This window comes from Cydia amplana, chromosome 9, assembly GCF_948474715.1.
Source record: "Cydia amplana chromosome 9, ilCydAmpl1.1, whole genome shotgun sequence".
In the NCBI taxonomy this organism is placed as follows: Eukaryota; Metazoa; Arthropoda; class Insecta; order Lepidoptera; family Tortricidae; genus Cydia; species Cydia amplana.
This window is the reverse complement of record NC_086077.1, coordinates 1,100,877-1,115,330: the sequence shown is the minus strand read 5'-3', so window position 1 is coordinate 1,115,330 and position 14,454 is coordinate 1,100,877. Positions and strand designations below refer to the sequence as shown.

Here is a 14,454-nt window from a genome sequence, read left to right as displayed (position 1 = left end):
CCAGACGCAGTGCACAAGCATAAACACGTTTTTCATGGCTGTCATATCGGACCGGAAAAAAACTGTCCGGAATGGGGAAAAGTAAAATGTCGGACGGTAAAATTACGTCTAGTGCACAAGCTACTATATACATTTAATGGCGTGGCATATCGGACCGTAAAAACTCGGACTGCCGGACACAAATCGCCCTAAGGGCGATTGTGCACTACAATGAATTTTACTGTACTGCGAGTAAAAAGACGGACAAGTGCACAAGCCAATCATCCGTTTTTTTCATGCCATATCGGACCATGAAAACTCGGACTGCCGGACAGTAAAATTCATTGTAGTGCACAATCGCCCTAAGCAGGTATTATTATATTCTGGGAATACAGGATAATTTTAATTACCTATTTGGCGGGATCTTGCTTAGCACAGTCCGACAGTCCGAGTTTTCATGTCCGTCTTTTTACTCGCAGGTGCGGCGCAGTGTCATGAAAAAAACGGATGATTGGCTTTTGCACTTGTCCGTCTTTTTACTAAAAGAGAGGCCCGCCCCCGCTCGGCCAAGTCATGAATTATACTAATTCCAGACTCAGTGCACAAGCATAAACACGTTTTTCATAGCTGCCATCTCGGACCGGAAAAAAACTGTCCGGAATGGGGAAAAGTAAAATGTCGGACGGTAAAATTACGTCTAGTGCACAAGCTACTATATACATATAATGGTGTGCCATATCGGATCGTAAAAACTCGGACTGCCGGACAGTAAAATTCATTGTAGTGCATAATCGCCCTACACATGGAACGGCATTTTTCAGGGTTAAACAACACGTTTACGTACCTATTTGTGACAAATATAGGACCATTAAATATAGGTACATTGAATTTATAAGTAATTATTAAGTTTTCCTTCCCGCAAGTGGCTCAAATGACACTGCTAGAAACAACATAATATAAGTACATAAGTACCTACATTTTAATTTTAATGCGATGTTATGTTTAGTGCCGGTATAGACACATTCCAGCCCGACTGCAACTTGTATGGAGTATGAGGCGTGCAGTTCCCATACAAGGTGCAGTCCGTCTATATACCGGCCATAAGGCTTCGTCACACAGCCGCGTTTTCCGGGCGGGGCGTGACCGGGCGCGCTGCTTTTACATATAAAACGCTCACGCCCCGCCCGGAAAACGCGCCTGTGTGACGGAACCTTTAGGGATAAATAAATAAATCTTTAATCAAGGGATTTCTTCCAACTAACCTTAGAGTAACTGATTGATTTTTTAAATAATTAGATTGAATAGGATTTTGTGTTGTTTATTAGCGGATTAGCAGAGTAATAAATTTTTGTTTAAATTGGATTGAAAATGGTTTTCCGCAATAATGCCCGATTCTAATTGTTAACTGGCGTCAGGCGTGTCTCACTCCGCGATTTCGTCGCTTTGCTAAAGGTAGCTAAAAGTACATCCGTTCGGCCCCAATTTTGGGGAAAGCCATAAGCCGCGCGTGGCGCTGTCGCCACCTGGCGGCCATATCTGTGCTGATCGTAACAGACGCGTTTTGTTAGAGAGTCTTCTGTACTTAGTACTATTATTTATTCTGTGCTGGCGTATTTAGAGATTATTCCATACTTGCGACCCGCCCCGGCTTCGCACAGGTTAGTAAATTATATACATATCTAAACCTTCCTCCTGAATCACTCTATCTATAAAAAAAATGCATCAAAATCCGTGCGTAGTTTTAAATACATACAGACAGACAGACAGCGGGAAGCGACTTTGTTTTATACTATGTAGTGATAAAATACAATGCCGCTGACTGTCCAATACAAGTGCATGGTGCACTGCAAACAACAACACACAGGGCGGAAGGAAGTAGGATAAATGATTAAAAAAACTCAGTAAGTCGTGTCAAGGCGGTCGAGTTTGTTCAATAACAACTCCATATTATTCAAGTAACTTCCACCATCTTTATTGTGACACGATTCTTGTTAATCCTTATATTTACTAATATATTATGTGTATAGGTACCTAAATGCGAAAGTAACTATTAGCTGCCCGTTGTCTATCTGTTCTGTTACCACATTAATCATACGCGAAAATCGCGCATAAGTACCTAGTAAGAATGAGAATCATACGCAAGTCGCGACGGTCTACAATAAAAAAAAATACAAGTAGTAGTAAGTATAGTAACAGTACTAATACAAACCCTTCATAATGCCTACGCCCTACGCCAGTGGTTCCTAACCTTTTCAGTCCAGTCACCCCTATGACTAACTAGGGAACCTGATTTTACCCCTCCTCCCAATGGTAATAAAAAATAAAACGTGTACGTTTGTTGTATTGTTATATTAGGTTAGCTTATTTACCCCCGCAAAATACCAGTTTTACCCCCACGGGGGTAATTACCCCCAGGTTAGGAACCACTGCCCTACGCACATGTTAGCCCAGCTAATGACAGGTCGTTAAACTTGTCGATGAACCCCTTAAATGACGGGGGTTGTTTACCCTGTCTCGTACTAATAATGAGTCATATTCATTCTGACAATATGTAATTTATACTCATTAATAGACTAGAGAAAGTAACTAATTAAGTAGGTGGAAGTACAAAAGATAACAAAAGTAAACTTATACCTTTTGAGGATATCGGATAACATACCCAACATGCATGTAATTGCAGTCAACAGACTAATTATGTCTAAATTATAAAAAGCCTCAATTAGTTAACTTAAGTATCTTATAATATTCTTTTTACAGCAAAATATATTTAGGTAGGTACCTATAGTTCGTTTTTTTTAGCATTAGAAAAAAGGTAAACAATCTTGATGTGTCTTTTAATTGAAAAACACATTTTAAAAATAAGTTACGGTAAATATGTAACAATTATGAATCTAATACGATCTTTTATAGTCTTCTGCATGGTCTAATAAAACATGGTCTTCTCTTCCCAGAGTGTCACTTGCCTACGTCACAATAACATTGCCACTTTATTTCAACATAACATGTTACATGGGTACATTATATCTATGGTTAATAAGTTAAAATATTTCTTTATAATTTTATAATTTTTATTTATATGTATTTTATCTTAAATTTTACAATAACACGTCATTTTTAATTATTCGTTAGCAATATCTTCCGATTCACGAAAGAAATTTCAGACGTTAGGGTAATTCTGTTTACACTACTGGCAACTCAGGATAGCGCTGTCACATTTGACAATCCGCCATTTTGTCCCTGACCGTCATCCTTGTCGAACGCGTGTTAATTGTTATTTCCTTCTCGCTCAGTGTCAGCAGTCGCAGTGTTTTCCAAACTTTTCACGTCGTAAGTTTGGTAATTAATGTTTTGTTACGAAAATGGTTGGCTGCTCTATTCGGAACTGTAAGAGTAGGAGCGAAAAGGGCAGTATAGATTTGTTTTATTTTCCTATGTTTCTACATGAATAACTTAAAATTAATGCCGTTAAAATAATTTTCACCGTTGGTTAAAATTCTCCCACATTTTAAAGTTTGAGAACCTGTAAACAGCATGATGACGTAGGCAAGTGACAGTTAGGTCATTCGCGAATCTCGGAAGAGAGTACCAGGCGGAGTATATTATTATACCATGAGTCTTCTGCTTTCATAAGTAATAGTTATTGATGTTTAAAAACTTTAAAAAGTGTTTTCAATTAAAAGACATGTCAAAATCGCTTACCTTCTTTCAAGTTCTTTCTAATGCTAAAAAAAACGAACTATAGCTACATCTGTAGCGTCAATTTTTCATGTGATTCGCAAGTGCCAAAACCATGCCAAAACTTAAGGCTTCGTCACACAGGCACGTTTTGCGGGCGGGGCGTAAGCGGGACGTACCGCTTTTACATACCTATAAAACGCTCACGCCGCGCCCGGTAAACGCGCCTGTGTGACGAAGCCTTTAACATGGTTTTCAAAAAAACATCTGTATAATGTAATCGTATTTGCAAGGAATTTGATGTAGGTAGTGACTTAACCGTCTAAGCATTTACAACCGATTTACGTTCCTCCCACGCAAAAAGGGGCATTCATTTTAAATCTCGATAAAAAAAGTAGCAACCGGTTTGGATCAAAAAATTCGCGCCGATTTAAACGATCACCGGACTTCTCTAAACAGCCATGTCTTTTGGCCTCTCCGCGCGCGGTCCATTTGTGTCCGTTGAGTTTCAAATTCAATTCACAATTTTATTCGTTGTTTCATATCTGTTGCTTCCCAAGGTCCCAAGACTTAAAGAAAAGAAAAGTAAAGTACAAGGGACGAAACCAACGACATCTATTAGGGTGGTGTGCGTTATCGTAGTAGGACCCATCGACCTCAAAAATCTCAAATGAGGAAACCAATGGTGGACTGGTGGAGTAACGTAAGAATTTATTTTTGTCAGTTTTTCCTAGTTTCCGGCATGGAAATGGCCGTTGTACTTATATATTTATGAAGTAGGTTTGTTTCAACATACCGTAGGATGAGAAATACCTACCTAGTCAGAAATCAGAAGTATAATCGTGTTACACTACGGAGTACCTAAACGTACTCCTAGCATTGACCTTGATCCAACTGTCGGGCCTCGTTTAAATTTCGAACGTTACTCCATTATCTGCCGCACGTCAGCATTACATCATCAAGACAATCGTGCTGTCATCATGCTACGTCAAACAAAAAACAGGATTCAAAATTAAACCGTTGGTATTGATTATTGATGCAAACACTTCATATCTATTGTTAGATATTTAAAAAACAAGTCTTTTGTTATTCTGTGAGTTGATTCATTTAATACTACAAACTTATGGATGACAGGTAAGTACCGAATGCAGTTAGGTACTTCCTAAATTCGAAAGTAAAAAGTAAGCGCAAGCGCCGGACCTATAGTTCGTTTTTTTAGCATTAGAAATAAGGTAAACAATCTTGATGTGTCTTTTAATTGAAAAACACATTTTAAAAATAAGTTACGGTAAATATGTAACAATTATGAATCTAATACGATCTTTTATAGAGACAAACCAAAGAAAGTCTGCAGCGCTAGATTAAAAGTAGTTTTTAAAAATCAGTATGCGACAACACCACAGAAAATGGATTAAATAGTCTTGATACTTGTGAAATTTCTACAATATTTACCGTCTATGAAAAAATTAAGCTGTATGCACAGCTTAATTTTTATGGTAAAATAAATTTCATTCCAACAATAGATGTCACTATTAATATGTAGACATATACTAATATTGATAAATAATATTGGGAGAATGTGACATTTGGCTTCATCAAAATTAATAAGCTTTTGTAATATCCGCGACGGCGGTAAATAGGTACAGAGGGCCTACCGCGAACACCGAAGTTCTCAATATGCGAGCATCTTTCTCTTTTACTCCCATTAAGGCGTAATTAGATTGACAGAGAAATTGCCCGCAATTTGCGAACTAAAGTTTTCGGAAAAACGAAATAAACCATTAAAACAATAAACATTAAAAATAAATTTTAGCTTTAATTAGTAGGTACCCATGCCGTGAGCATAAGCATGGAGGTTGTGGGTTCGAGCTCAAAACCCGGCTAGTACCAATGAGTTTCTCGAAATGTTAGAGGAAGTTCATAAGTATGCCTATACCTATTAGGTGTGTTCAATTTGCTGTGAAACCTTAGTCTAAACCAATATTATATTATCTAAGTAGGTACATATGGTGAAGTATTAAGATGTTTCATTCCACTTACCCGTCATCAACTCCAAATTTTGTAAACATTGTCGTTTTTCAGCTTGAATCGCCTCGTGCTGACTTTTTACAAGTGTAAAATTATTCGTCATGCGGAAAAGTAACTCCCGCACATCGGTTTTGTTCACCATGTTTATTCCGTTCATCACAAAACACAATTAATATTTAAACGATTTTGACAAACACATACCATAGTGCATGACGTTTACTGACTGCTTAAAAAACATTGCCATATGTAGTTTTTTAATTCGATGTCAAATTATTGCGCTGCAGACTTTCTTTGGTTTGTCTCTAGTCTTCTGCTTTCATAAGTAATAGTTATTGATTTTTAAAAAGTGTTTTTCAATTAAAAGACATGTCAAAATCGCTTACCTTCTTTCAAGTTCTTTCTAATGCTAAAAAAAACGAACTATAGTACTTACTTGTACATATTATAAAGTCATTCGTTTAAGTTTTGCGTGCTTCGTTATTTAGGGCAATGGGTCTATAGATAGTTTGTATTGATTAAAGATATTTCAAGAGCATGACGATTGCTGATACCACGCTACATCTTTCACGCAACCTATTAAGTCCTGTCGCTGTTCATAAATATTTTGTACTTATATGGTTAAAAAATAGAGTTTTGGGAGCTAAGGTATGGAATGTTTGGGAGCGGTAGACGGTGTAAGTACTTACCAAAAAGTCATCAGATTAACGGAAACCGACAAGATTTAAGGAAAATAAAAGACATACGGTCGTGTTAACCCATCCGTTACATGTGGAGAGTGGATAACATATATAATTATTGCTATATTCTTATCTACACTACTTTTACTACACTATAAGTAGTATGTTTAGTAGATATATGTTGGGAACTTAATTGCTTAATGGTTTTCATGAGTTCATGATTTTTTATTCCTCATCAATGAATGTTTGCCGTGTAATTAACGACCAAATTTTAACGAAAGGTTTTAGTTTTTACAAAAGTGTCTGCTATCCTGCTGCTATCTGACCTAGGTCTCTTTGGGCTTAAATCGGTTTTACGATGTTTTCCTTCACCAAAATGCTGAAAATCGAACAATAATTTGGCTGCAGCTATTGAATATTTCAGGTTTATTATTATTCACTTTATCCAGTCAGACTTCTCTCTTAAGCATCTGCAATAATAATGCGCTCCGAAGTATCCGGTGCACGCTTTCTTTATCTTTAATTACGCGGCGGCGTGCTCAGAATCCGTGCCAGTAATGTTACAGTTTTTCACCGCCTCGCCTTTACACAACCACCAACAATGCCACGTTACATTCAATTATACGATCGCGAACAATCGCGCGGCTCTCATTAAAGAAGACCTCTCGTGAAAGTGACGAGACTATATATGAATAGAGAAAGTATTACGAACTGTATGTGAACAGCCGAAGTCCGATACGAAAGTAACTAGACACCCATCTCCATATTTCTGCGCTAATTAACACAAAAAAAAGAGCGATCGGATGTTTCGACGGGCGAAACGCTATTAATTAACAGTATTCACACATACTTATTACGAAGATTCAAAATAAACGTACGCCTGTGGACCTTTGGATGCATGCGACTTCAGAGATAACTAGAGCTTGATATAGGTAGGTGTCTATAGTATGCTTATCATTATCCCTATGCGGACACGATATACCTAATATAACTCCTATAAGGTTAAAGTACAGGACAATCTTAAAACACTTATGTATAGTCAGTATATCCACAGAAGCTCTGCCAAACTTACTTAAGGAACACAACATCGCAGCACACTACGTTTCTCCAGGTACGTGGCTATACCTAAGCAGGCTAAGCATGATATAATTATCCAATTTATCCAAATAGATCGAACCTCTATCTAAATTGGTATTAGTCCTGAAACTTTTGAGGCTTTCAGATCGTGTCCTAATTTGCTCGGAATTGCGTCATAAATTTACATCGATTGCGATTGGGCTCGTTTAACCTGTCTCTTTTTGGACATTGTGATTTTATACGTATTGTAATGGCATAATGAAATATGGGTCACGTTGGGCAGGTTCCCACGCCCTTTTTTCTATTAACAATAGCAACGGGTGTGGATGAAGCGTGATATGTCCATATATGGCGAATTCCTCCGGGCATGCAGTGGAGCGGATAAAAGATTGCGTGCTCATGCGCTCGGCGAACATGCTACTTGATTTCAAATGACATCCCTGTCAAAACATCTTAGCAGCGACCATGTAGTATCCACTAGTGGGGCGTATCAAAAAATATTCATGGGCAGCTAGAGCTATTTTAGCTTTCGTTTTCTGCATGATCTGTGGGAAGACTGCTGAACTGTCTGAAGATTAGGCAAGCTGGTGGAAATATCAAGTTTTATAGTCGCTCCTCCACTGACATTTATCCACTACCGTACCGTTTCAGCTCACATGTAGGAACATAGTATAAAGGATTATTTGACTGAAAACTACATATAGTCTTTAATGGACTTCTGTTAATATTTCGCCTCAACATAATATTGTAGTATTTTTTCCAAGCTACCTGACCATTGTTCCGTTGTAATCTGCTGGCTTAACCTTAATTTGGTGCACTGGATGACCTATTCACAAGATAAAGCTCGAGGAAACAACCTTGCTTGGCTTAAAAGGCAACACCTTACTTTAATGGTAGTTATGTCCAACCAGGTTGCGGCTCATGCGACTAAATATGGGATGTATGCGCTTAGAAAACGACGAGAAACGTTTCTGTTTTTTTTATTAAGCAAACAAACAGGCAAAAATATGCTGGCCATCTGGTGGTAATAGGGTTGCCAGATCGAAAGGCGCTATTATCGGGAAAAAATAAAAAAAAATCGGGATTTTGAGACTTAAGTCGGGAAAATAAAAAAAAACCGGCCAAGTGCGATTCGGACTCGCGCATGGAGGGTTCCGCACCATCAACAAAAAACAAGCAAAAAAAACGGTCACCCATCCAAGTACTGACCCCGCCCGACGTTGCTTAACTTCGGTCAAAAATCACGTTTGTTGTATTGGAGCCCCACTTAAATCTTTATTTTATTCTGTTTTTAGTATTTGTTGTTATAGCGGCAACAGAAATACATTATCTGTGAAAATTTCAACTGTCTAGCTATCACGGTTCGTGAGATACAGCCTGGTGACAGACGGACGGACGGACGGACGGACGGACGGACGGACGGACGGACAGCGGAGTCTTAGTAATAGGGTCCCGTTTTTACCCTTTGGGTACGGAACCCTAAAAACATTCAAATTAAAGTAATTGCATTAAAAACAACGATATTTTACATTATTAGCACTACGTCAGCTGCTCTGCCCATAGACGTTTTTATAACGCTGACGTGCTCGACACGGGTCGTTCGCTCGCTCGACGACAGTTCAGAACTTGAAATTATTGTTTTATAACGTGCAGCTGTTTTTCGGGACAATTTCCACTTTGTCGGGAATCGGGAACACATGCTAAAAATCGGGAGAATCCCGCCGAATCCCGACCATCCGGCAACCCTAGGTGGTAAGCAGACGCCGTCGTCTATGGGTGCTTGATGCTTGAGATTCTAAGAGGTCATACTAATAAAAGTTATTAGGAGAAAATATTAAGATTCGCAATTAACTAAACTGATGCTTATTATGCACGTCATAAATAATAAATTAATGTATTAATAACTAGCGACCCGCCCCGGCTTCGCACGGGTTAACAAATATAAACCTTCCTCTTGAATCACTCTAAAAAAACCGCATCAAAATCCGTTGCGTAGTTTTAAAGATCAAAGCATACATACAGACGGACAGTTTGTTTTATTTATACTATATAGTGATGATGACACTGTTCTTATTACGTTTTATGTGTTAATAAAATGCAGACTCTTTAAATTTACGTATGTGGCAAATATTTATTCACGATCGTATAAGGAGAATTATGTAACGCATACCAATGCACGTATAGAAGACTCTTCGGACGATATTACAATTTCTAGCGAATTCCGTTTTGTCGAATCCCATGTCAAACGTGTCGGTATGGTGTGTCCATTTTTATATCAAGGGGGTGGTAAAGCTTAAATACCTATTCGTGTCAATATTCGTATTCTCCCTGCTACACACGGCCACATCTCAAAATTGATGAATATTGAAGATTTAATCTGAATTAAATTATATTATAATAAAGTTAGGTCAAATTTGCTTTGGTGCAAGTGGCCGTATTGCATTGCAGGCATGCATATGATATGCGATTTGCTAGTACCTAAAGTTCTCGGAATATACCTATACATATAGAAAATCGGATAAAATAACTTACTATATAAGTTATATAACTCTTTTAAAAAGCGAATTCGGCATTATACTCGATTCTATAGGCTCGGCAATGCACATGTGCCGTCTTTATATATAGTCGCAGGCATCCATAGGGACCATAGGCTAAATGTTCACTTACAATCTTGTGGCCCGTACGCTCGTTTACTATAATAATTTGTAAATAATAAAACCTGAAAGCTATCCAAACAGCGGGGTACTTATAATAACGGCATCTCGTTAATTTGACGTCTAGGTACTTACTCTCTCTGCATTAGCATTCAGTTGAGTTCAACACCCGATTTCGGACTCTTGTAACTTAATTGGCTGCACTTGCACACATTCCTATGTACATACTTAATTAAATCAGAATGGTTTTTTTTTTTATAGATATACATATATCTATATGAAACGTCTATGTTTAATTCAGTCACTTTTGCCGTTAGTAACTAAGTACTTATGACACCACTAACTGACTGCTAGTAACTACATGCACGTTGCAAACTCTTTAAAAAAGTGTATATTGTATACTCTCTTAATTCTCTTGTATTCTAGGTGTTTTCTTTTTAATTTGAGTTCTTAATACCTACCCTACCCTACCCTACCCTACCCTATGCCCCTACCCTACCCTACCCTACCCTACCCTATGGTTTTAAGTCACTTAGTTTACATTGTTTCTTGGTAATGTAAATAATAATTATGTAAAATTGATTTCGTATTTATTGGTCTTGTTAAGGATAATAAACTACTGCATTTTCCTTTACATGTTCTAATTATATGTTATATACTTACTTATAAGAATATGAATCACGCTGTTCACGTCATATACCATATTATTTGTACACGACACGATAGGTACAATTTCGATAAGCAAATCGTATACCACACATACCTACTTAAATCGCCGGTTACCTCGTGACTGCTCTCGTTGCCCATAAAAAGAACAACAACCGTCTTACATTGGTCTTGTTTGGCCAAAACGACTGCAAATATTTTTGGAAAGCCCCTCCAAACCAAAGATTTTTACAAGGCCCCGCTGGGGTAACGCACATTTTTATAACCGCTGTAATGATCGAAATTTAAATGTCCTTATAAGTTGGTTGCTATTTGTCATGCTCGATTTAAAACACTTTCTACAATAAAATTACGTATACACATGCATAATTAAATTACCTCTACGTCAACATCAGCAAGATCACACCATAATTATGATAGTAATATTAGTAATACCTACCTACTTATTGTAGTATGTTCCATTCAAAAATATTTACATAACGTCTCATAACGAAGATTAAAAAAATACACTAAACTTAGTTTTTATCTGGAATTTATTCTCATGACTTTTACCGTGTGAATTATAATGTTTGCCTGCCTTCTAATATGTGTTACGTGACATTTTATAGCCCTTGTACGTAATAATACCTATAAGATATAGCCCTTCTATTCCATTTCTAAGTTTCCTAACCCTTTAGTTCGTCTCTTTTTAATATAATTATGTAGGTAGGCACCTATCTAAAGTAATCTAACTTAAAGGCTTCGTCGCACAGGCGCGTTTTCCGGGCGGGGCATGAGTGGGGCGCGCCGCTTTTACATATAAAACGCTCACGCCCCGCTTACGCGCCGCTCGGAAAACGCGCCTGTGTGACGGAACCTTTAGATACTTTTTTGGGTTCCGTACCCAAAGGGTAAAAAACGGGACCCTATTACTAAGACTTCGCTGTCCATCCGTCCGTCCGTCTGTTACCAGGCTGTATCTCATGAACCGCGATAGCTAGACAGTTGAAATTTTCACAAATGATGTCTCTGTTGCTGCTATAACAACAAATACTAAAAATAAAATAAATATTTAAGGGGTGCTCCCATACAACAAACACGATTTTTTTGCTCTATTTTTTGTTGATGGTGCGGAACCCTCCGTGCGCGAGTCCGACTCAGCATTTTAACTATTCAACATTATTGTGGTCTACCTTGCAACGCCACCTATTATCATTTTTAGCAGACGTTACGTTAAGTTAAGAACCATAGCCAAAACATACCGACAATGCACGTGTAGCGACATCTACTGGTTAGTTTCCAATCTAGTATATCAATTAAGTAGGCTATACACGATAGGCCTGGATTTCCACAAAAAGAAAAAGAAAAAGCCACAAGTATTTGCATGCCAAATTATTACGAAATAAATCTTACTTCAAGGACTATGCATACAGTTTTTAATTTATAACTGAAAACAATTCAAACATTATTTTTTCTACGTCGTGAGAAGCAAACTTAATGGGAATGGCGCTGTTGTCGCAATCATTAAAAAAAAAGATACGAACAATTGAATGAAGTATTTGTCATACTTGTCACATACATAACGTAATTTTGAATCAGCTTAAAGAATCAGCTGTTTATTTGTCTGCAGAACACAGGGCCCATGACTTTTGGAAAAATCTCATCCTTTAACTGGAACACATGTACTGGACCAAACAATGGAAATTATATCTTCAGAAATATGACAGAAAATAGGTAAGTATCATATCAATATCATACAACACTCGAAAATGTAGTAACCTTTCTTTAGGTTTGCGTATCTTTTATGTCAATTATGGAATTTCCATTTTCAGAAAAAGAGCAAGGGAGGATGACACGTGCGATTTTATGCCTCTATCTAAGAGGATAAATAACTTGCATATAAACAACAACCTTGCCAGCACAAGCGCCTCCCAGACGCAAGAATCGAATATGGCCAATAACATAAACCTCGAAAATGGAATCTCCTCACCAAGTTCATCGTCCGATTCTGAAAGAAGACCTAGTTATGATCCAGGAATAAGTGCAGCCCAAAGCAGTTACTACTATGAGAACAAGCTGTTGTTTGAATTGCATTTAGAAAGAACTCAAAGATCAGGACAGCAGTACCCGTTTTAGTGGTCCTGATGGTGTACATTTTGTGTGTATTTATTGTGAAGCATGCCATAGTATGTATGTAACTTTATATTTAATATTAATTAATGATTAAACCTTATTCATACATTATTGTTGCTAATTTTATAATGCTGATTGAAGTGGATGATTTCGCCAAGACTCAGTTGTCAATCACCATGTTTAACAAAGGAAAAAACGCCCCAACAATGCATAGTGGTCATAGAAGGTAGCATCCTATAGAAGTGGTCTACGCGTGCCTCCGTGAGGGACAAAACATATAAATTCAACTAATCATAGCGTCGCATTGCAACGCTATGATTGGTCGAATTTATTTGTTATGGTGGGCAACAAATAGATTCGACCAATCATCCATACTAATTTATGGTGGGGGAATAAAGAAAAAAGTGAGACTGTGACAAGGACAAACATACATAAAGCCCTTGCTACACGGTCACCGACAAGCCTTCTAACCGTCTGACCTTGGTCTGTCCTTGGTCAGTTTTGGTCAAATTTTGTTGGTAACAACTGTCTACACGGTCCGTCCAGTCCAGACCAAGGCCACGCGGTCTGAGGGGCTTGTCGGCGACCGTGTAGCAAGGGCTTATCCCGTTCTGTCCGTTATCCCCGCCACTCATGCCCAATCCAGTTATACTAGATTCATGGGTGCAAGGCTAGGAAACCGCTATCTGCTTGAATGAGAAAGCTATAGTTACAGGCTTCTCACTCTACAAAATTTAGATGGTCAAACCAATTTGTCAGTAAATAGGAACAAAAAAAAGCGGCCAAGTGCGAGTCGGACTCGCCCATGAAGGGTTCCGTATTTAGGCGATTTATGACGTATTAAAAAAAACTACTTACTAGATCTCGTTCAAACCAATTTTCGGTGGAAGTTTACACGGTAATGTACATCATATATTTTTTTTAGTTTTATCACTCTGTTATTTTAGAAGTTACAGGGGGGGGGACACACATTTTACCACTTTGGAATTGTCTCTCGTGCAAACTATTCAGTTTAGAAAAAAATGATATTAGAAACCTCAATATCATTTTTGAAGACCTATCCATAGATACCCCACACGTATGTGAAAGGTTTGATGAAAAAAAAATGTTGAGTTTCAGTTCTAAGTATAGGGAACCCCAAAAATTTATTGTTTTTTTTCTATTTTTGTGTGAAAATCTTAATGCGGTTCACAGAATACATCTACTTACCAAGTTTCAACAGTATAGTTCTTATAGTTTCGGAGAAAAGTGACTGTGACATACGGCGGACAGACAGACAGACATGACGAATCGTACGTAGACGTAACCCTAAAAACTACTCATCCTTTTCTTTTGGGTGCTAGTACTAGTGTTAGACAAAGATAGTGTGACTCTATGTTTGAAATAAGACAGTCCTTTGACACACTATAACTGCCTATTGCTTTTGCACAGTTTTCTAAGGTGTTAAAAAACTTAAAAAAAGAACGCGGAAGTGTTTTCAGAAATTAAAAAACGCCTCACGGTACAGCGCCCTCTGGCGTTACATTTTCTAATCTGAATAACAGTAATGGCGGACGGACTTCAATTCATTTGAGAGAAAGGATACG

The 14,454-nt window shown here is 37.8% G+C and overlaps 1 protein-coding gene across 1 annotated transcript; it reads left to right on the top strand.

Moving 5' to 3' along the window:
• Window positions 1–12,346: 12,346 nt before the first annotated feature.
• LOC134650642 (uncharacterized) lies at window positions 12,347–12,963 on the top strand. The gene is made up of 2 exons (XM_063505575.1): window positions 12,347–12,469; window positions 12,568–12,963. Exons 1-2 carry the CDS (start codon window positions 12,378–12,380, stop codon window positions 12,869–12,871), a joined length of 396 nt encoding a protein of 131 aa, XP_063361645.1. The 5' UTR covers window positions 12,347–12,377; the 3' UTR covers window positions 12,872–12,963.
• The last annotated feature ends 1,491 nt before the right edge of the window (window positions 12,964–14,454 follow it).

Coding starts and splice junctions, on each gene's coding strand:
- LOC134650642 (XM_063505575.1), top strand. CDS start 12,378: ATGACTTTTGGAAAAATCTCATCCTTTAACTGGAACACATGTACTGGA. Junction 12,470..12,567: donor AGAAATATGACAGAAAATAG/GTAAGTATCATA, acceptor TTCCATTTTCAG/AAAAAGAGCAAGGGAGGATG.